The sequence below is a fragment of the Octodon degus genome, unplaced genomic scaffold (genome assembly GCF_000260255.1).
Source record: "Octodon degus isolate 3935 unplaced genomic scaffold, OctDeg1.0 scaffold00262, whole genome shotgun sequence".
In the NCBI taxonomy this organism is placed as follows: domain Eukaryota; kingdom Metazoa; phylum Chordata; class Mammalia; order Rodentia; family Octodontidae; genus Octodon; species Octodon degus.
In genome coordinates, this window is record NW_004524838.1 from 728270 (window position 1) to 734877 (window position 6608).

Consider the following 6608-nt stretch of genomic DNA (forward strand, 5'->3'; position numbering starts at 1 on the left):
AAATAAATAAATAAATAAATAATATTTTTTAAAAATCTACCTTCTTCACCCTGTTAAGATTTTCCTTTCCCCATTCCCCCTTGTCTCAGGGAACCAGGATTCTTTTCTAGTCATGCAGGCCAACCACCTGGGCCCTCTCGCCATTACTGCTGTCTGGCCCACATTAGACCTCCATCTTCCAATGCATGTTCATATTTTGAGAGTTCACTTCATTGTTCCATTATGGAGCACCCAACCCGGGCCAGATAGAAGCTGTCAACATTTGCTGCCGGCCACATGAATGTTACTGAAATTCTCCTTCCACAGCCTTCACTGATCAAGTGGCAAACTATTTTTATTTTGTCACATTTTTTTTTGTCATATTGGCTTTATTTTATTATCTTCATGTTAACTGTTGAGGAGAGATGTCCTTAGCACTATTCTTATTTTAAGAATGAGGAAACATGAACTGGGAAGGTTTCTAACCTACTCAAAGTGACAATTCAGGATTTGACTTTGTATTTTGGCTTTCAAAGCTCTCTATTGTCTGACTTCCTAACCCTTTGTCTTACCTACCCTCAGCTACCTTCCCTTTTGGACAGGATAGTTCCCTTATAGTTTCTCACAGGTTCCAATTCCAATCTTTGCGCATTCCTTTCCCTCCATCCCTAAAGCCTCTGTCTCCTCTTTGTCTAACTAGATACTGCATACACTCAAGTTCCAATTCAAATTCTGTAATATCTATACCCTTAAAGAATACTTTTAATTCACATTCTCTCCCTACTCTGGATTTCAGCCGTGTTTTGTATTTTAAAGCTCAGAATTAGTGACATGGCAACACATGGAACATAAACAATGACACATTCTCCTACAAATGTCCTGTGGAATACAGGTCAGCTTTGTAGGATGAGTTGGATTTAGAGACGTTGTTGAATGCAGAAAAGAACTTAAAACTAGTTGTGCCATCATACAGTTCTGAAAACTTCAGTCTTAGAATAACTTTGATACAATAAGGCAAAAAAAAAATTTCAATGGGTTTGACAGAAAAGTTAAAGGAAAAGGAGAATTAACTTCAAGAAAAGGAAAATTAGAACAGGCTGAAATTTTGAAGTCTTCTAAAAAATACAAAAACATAACCACTAGGAAGAATGTATGCAATGTGTTAATTATTGAAACTGTCCAACCATTTGGTTTGAAACTGTCTCATTGCTATTTGTTTCTCAATAAAATTATGGGGAAGAAAGAAAGAAATGGTAGTTGTTAGACAGTGAAAAAATAAAAAAATAAAAGATACAAAAACAAAGACATATTCAAAGCATAAACATTAAAAAATAATAGATTTAAATACTATTATAAATATCAGGCATAGCTATAAATGAAATCAAACTCTGTAATAGAATCACAAGTTAGGGCCAGCGAGATAGCTCAGCAGACTAAAGCACCTGCTTAGGCAAACTTAGGCGAACACGAGGACTGCAGTTCGATCCCTGGCACTGCATGCCATGCCAGCCCAGGGCAAGCTGAGCTGGCCGGAGTCCGGGCAAGGTGGTGTATGCCTATAATCCCAGCACGGAGGAGGCCAAGAGCAGGAGGATCACCATGAGTCCAAGCTGTGTAGTGACACTCTATAACAACCAAATACATTTTTTTTTTTAAATCACAAGTTTAAAAGGCTGGTATGGCAGAGACTGAAATGCAGAGCTATGATGGTGGTGACGCATAAGGGAAACGGAACATGTCAAACTGTACCAAAAATGTAAAGGTATGAGTTCAGTATTTAACTACTTTGATTTTTTTCACCAGCAAAACTGAATTACCCTGAGGAGATCATGTACAAATGAGACCAATCTAAAGAGATCGAACTCAGTTACCAGAGGCAGAAAATACGTTCTGTCCCTTCTATGGAACAAACGGAGTAAATTTATGGCAGTGTGCACAATTCAAACACAAACAAATTTATCTGAAAAAATCCAATAAAGGAAATGTATTTACTACACTATTTTTAAATAACATCCATGATTCTAAGAGTTCCAAAGAAACCAAAGTTAACTTAATATTGTTTCTTAATGAGGTTAATTGCTTTACTTCCGAAGTTTACAATGATAATGAGACAATTGTAGACAATAAAGAGATGTGTGAGTGTGTGTGGATGCTACCTAGTTTTAATAACTAATGCATATTAATATGAATATAAAACTTGTAGGTAGAATTATGATATATAAATATACTGTTTTAGTTATAAAGCAAAAATATTATACATGGAGAGCATGAATAAGCATTGCTTTTAGAAAATAAGTAAATGTTTTCAAGCTTTTTATTACCTCATTTATTTATGCATTCATCCATCCTTAGTCTCTATAAGTAACTGATTTTTCTTTTTAATCCAGACACCAACTCCAGTTCTGCCTGTCACTGCAAATGTCACCTATCCAACAATTCAGCCTGAACCATATCTGTATGCCGTTGGACGACAGAAGTTAATAGATGCACAGTATCAGTGCTATGACCGTATGGAACAGTTGCCTCCTTATGAAGGAGAGGGTAAGTAGAAAAGTATATGTCAATACATATTTGAAATATTTAAATACATATTTAAAACTGATTTTCCCCATGGTTGAAAATTTTCATATGCCAGCATTTTTCACAGCTGTGTTTATAATGCAGCGTGTTTGTGTGTTTCACGCAATTGGTATATTTAGTTTTTCTCTCAAATTCATTGGACTCTTCTTTGGCTAGCACCTTCCCTTACCACAGGACTTAGGGAATAAAGCAGCATTCAAAGCTGGCAAGAAGGAACAATACAGGACTGAGGGAGGGGAAGTAGAAAGCAATAGGAAAGGGAGGCGGAATGGGACAGAAAGAGGATTTTCCTGAGATAGAATTTATCAAGCCCCTTCTTGTTTAGGTTAGTTGTGTTCCTTCACCACCATTTCTTTTCCCTTTCTGGAGAATCTCCGAGGGTGCTGATGGTGAACCTCAGAGATCTTTCAATGCTACGAACAGCCTAGTGCATCATGTGTCCCACAGGTTCACCACCTAGGCATTGTGTGTCACCTGTAGAATGCTCTATTTGTTGCCCAAATATATAGTTAGAGGAAACCATATTCTTTTAGCTGTTGAACTTAAAATGAAAACAGAGATTAGGATTAAGTGATAGCTGGGCATTGGGCATTCATTTCATTTATTTTCTTTTGCCCCTAAAACATTGCAAATTCAGTAAGATCTCGTACAGCCTTGCACATTCTGAAACAACCCAACCTGGTAAGGGGATAAATGCTTAAACATACTCTGCATCTACATATAGTTTCCTTCTAAATAAAGTTTTAATTTTCAGTTCCTATTTTTAACATTTCCCTTTAAGAAAAATATCAAGTCCATTGAAAGACAAAAGCACATTATTCTTCTGTTTGCTGTAGTCTTACTGCTCATCAAGCACTGAAAGGCATCTTCCAATCAGAGAAACAAACATAAAACACTCTGATAGTTTCAGGGTTAGAATGAACACAGTCTTTTTGACTTAGGTCTTACCTGCCTTGAAAGGATGAATTTTTCATCTCTGATAGTTTTTCTTTTAACCTGCTTTTGAAATTTTCCTTCTTTTGAGTACCTTTATAGATATGAATTTTCACAGTGCAGAGTAAATTTAATTTTCAATTCTATGAACAGCAAGAAACCTCTTGGAGCCAATGTTAACAAATATAAAAAGTGGCCAAACTGAGCATTAATATATTTAATAAGAAAGTATAAGTTTAAAGTAGTAATGCTTTTTATATGTGATTCATTAACTGACTACCAGGGTATATTCAGTAGGAAATCTGAACAATTGCATCACCCTTGGATCAAGAATAACATTACCAGGTTAATGGTCTATAACAGCCACATGCTCACCAATTACATAGATACTAATTTTAGTAATAAGGAATGAACTCAGAATTGTGGCCCATGCAAGGCAAGAGATTCACCTCTGGACTACATCCTCAGCCCTTTAAACTTTTTTTTTTTTTTTTTTTTTTACTTTTTTGAGGTAGGGTTTTGTTAAATTTCCCAGGCTGCTCTTGAATTTTCAAGCTGGGTACAGTAGGGCATGCTCCTGTGTCATAGATTTTTTTCGAAACAAGGGTTTATCAAGGTGTGAAATTTCACTTTTACAACAAAAGATCCCTTGTACCATTTCTGGAAATAATTTGAAAGAAAAGCTTTTATAGGAAGGAGGCAATGTGCACATGTAATGTATACCTTTTGAGGAATTAATGGGGAAAACTTTATAGATATGTACATTTAGTTAGTGGTAGGTAAAGTTGATAGCATTTTTATTGTTGTGGTCATTGTTGCTGTTGATACCCATATCTCAGTGGAAAGTTCTAGAATAAGGTTGTTATTGTTCAATCATGAAAATTAATTATTATTGAAGAGTCTACAGTTTTTCACAACTCTCATTATACTCTCACTTTCATGTAAACCTAGTCTCCCAAATCAGTATTTGGTTGTGAGACTATCCAGGACAAACTCTGGCTAGAAAATTCAGTGATTCCTCGTCAATTCCTATACCTTATTGGTTAAAAATAAATGAATGAAAAGGAAAAAATGTTGGATGCAATATGCTGACTAACTTTGAAAAATCTATTCCTTGAAAATATCCCCATTCTTGACATTTATTTAAAAAATTTGAAGAATGAATTGAATTTTGTCAAGTAATTCATTCTTACTGAATTATTCCTTCAATCCCTACTGCTGATAATGACGGGAAATTATAACATACCCGACAATATCTGCAAGACCCATTGATTTAAGTCCTATTTCCTGGGCCAGCAAGACAGCTCAGCTATCTAAAGTGCCTGCTTAAGCAAGCTTAGGTAGGCACCGAAGTCCACAGTTCAATCCCTGGCACCATATGCTATGCCAGCTTTGCCCTCAGGGCAGGCTGAGCCAGACAGTAAATCAATCAATCAATCAATGAATCCAATTTCTTGCTTGGGTATTTTAAAGAAGGATAAAGTTTTGGGAAGTAAACTTTCTCAACATGCTTCAAAACTCATGTGATTAACAACCGACATATGCATTCGATTTATTTGTCATATAATTTAAAAACAGAGATAGTGAAATTTAGTCTTTGGAGCTAATTGTCTATAAACTCAGCTTTGTAACGACTTAAAAACTAGAACTAGAACCTTTCCTGTCATCCAATGAGAAAATTTCTTAACAGATAAGTTAAAGCTGTCTCAAAATTTGTTTTCAAAAAAATAAAAATGAAATTAAAATGGGTTGGCCATAGCTCAGCAAGTTAAAGCGCCTGCACGCAGGTGCAGGGACCAGTGTTCAATCCCCAGGTCTGTTATGCCAGCCCCACCCTCAGGGCACGCTGAGACAGCAATTGAGACTGGGTGTGGCGGTGCGTGCCTGTAATCCCAGCTCCTGGGAGACTGTAAACAGGCGAATCACTCCGAGTTCCATCTAGGAGTGAGACCCTGAACACCCTGTAGACCCTTCCCTAAAAATACAAAAAAAAAAAAATTTTTTTTTCAGAATAAATTACTTTGGGTACATGTAAAATGTCTTGGGATTAGTCTTCTCCTTTTGTTAAAACCACATGTATTCAATTTTAATTTCTTTCTAATGCCCAGGTCTCTACTGCAATCGCACTTGGGACGGATGGATGTGCTGGGATGATACCCCAGCTGGTGTGCTCTCCGTTCAGCTCTGCCCTGACTACTTCCCCGACTTCGACACAGGAGGTAAAGAATGGTTTCATTTTATATTTTTGTTATGAAAATTTTAGAGTTTCCATGGATCTAAAAATATTATCAGATATAAAATATACCTATACAATCATACTGCCAATTGTAGCCTAGTCTGGTTTCCTTAATTGACATAATACTAGCTGTACCAACATGCAACTTGTCCTTATTTTCATAGGTCACATTACTGGTTAGTTGTCAGTGTTGGTAATAAATTCTGGTTTATAAAATCAGTCTTTTTGAAACAGCGAATAGTTTTAAACATGGGGTTGCTATATTTTTTTCAGTGGTCACATATTTGTGTGGAAAATTCTTGATCTCAAGTTTGTATATACTAAGCTAGGATGGCACCCATGATGGAAATTTTAAGTAACCTTGATATTTTGATGAAGCTGCTGTGTTTAAGGAAAAACAAATCAGAAGACAGTAACTGTAGGCATCAAATTTTTATTCTGATAGCAAAATATTAAATAAATTCAATAAGTAAGACTGATTTTATAATACTAAGTCACATCAACTTCCAGTTCTGACCTGGGAATAAGGACAACTGGCCAATGTCTGTTAGGTAAATGAACTGCATATATATTACTTTAGTTGTAAAATTCACATAGGAAGGCTTTCCACTGAATATTGCCTTTGACTTTCCAAATAGTCTTATACATTCTATCTCATAATTACAATATTCAATACAAAATTGCAAGGTATTCCAAGTCTCCTCAGCCCTTACTGATCCCTCTCTATATAAGTAAGTTCAATAGTATAGAAAATGACCTGAGGACCATTATTTCTTAATCTTTGGACAAACCTGTGCAAGTTTAAATACTTTCAGAATTATTAAGGGAGGCAACACTACTCGCTTAGCCTCCATCAAGTAGGATGAAGGTCTACCTATTA

The 6608-nt window shown here is 35.9% G+C and overlaps 1 protein-coding gene across 1 annotated transcript in view; it reads left to right on the plus strand.

Moving 5' to 3' along the window:
* The first annotated feature begins 1714 nt into the window (after positions 1–1714).
* The window catches only part of Calcr (calcitonin receptor), a 98737-nt gene continuing 93843 nt past the window's right edge, over positions 1715–6608 (plus strand). Inside the window, exons 1-3 of the mRNA XM_004646253.1 lie at positions 1715–1741; positions 2367–2520; positions 5601–5711. Coding sequence (XP_004646310.1) covers positions 1715–1741; positions 2367–2520; positions 5601–5711 — 292 coding nt within the window. The remainder of the gene's footprint in view (positions 1742–2366; positions 2521–5600; positions 5712–6608) is intronic.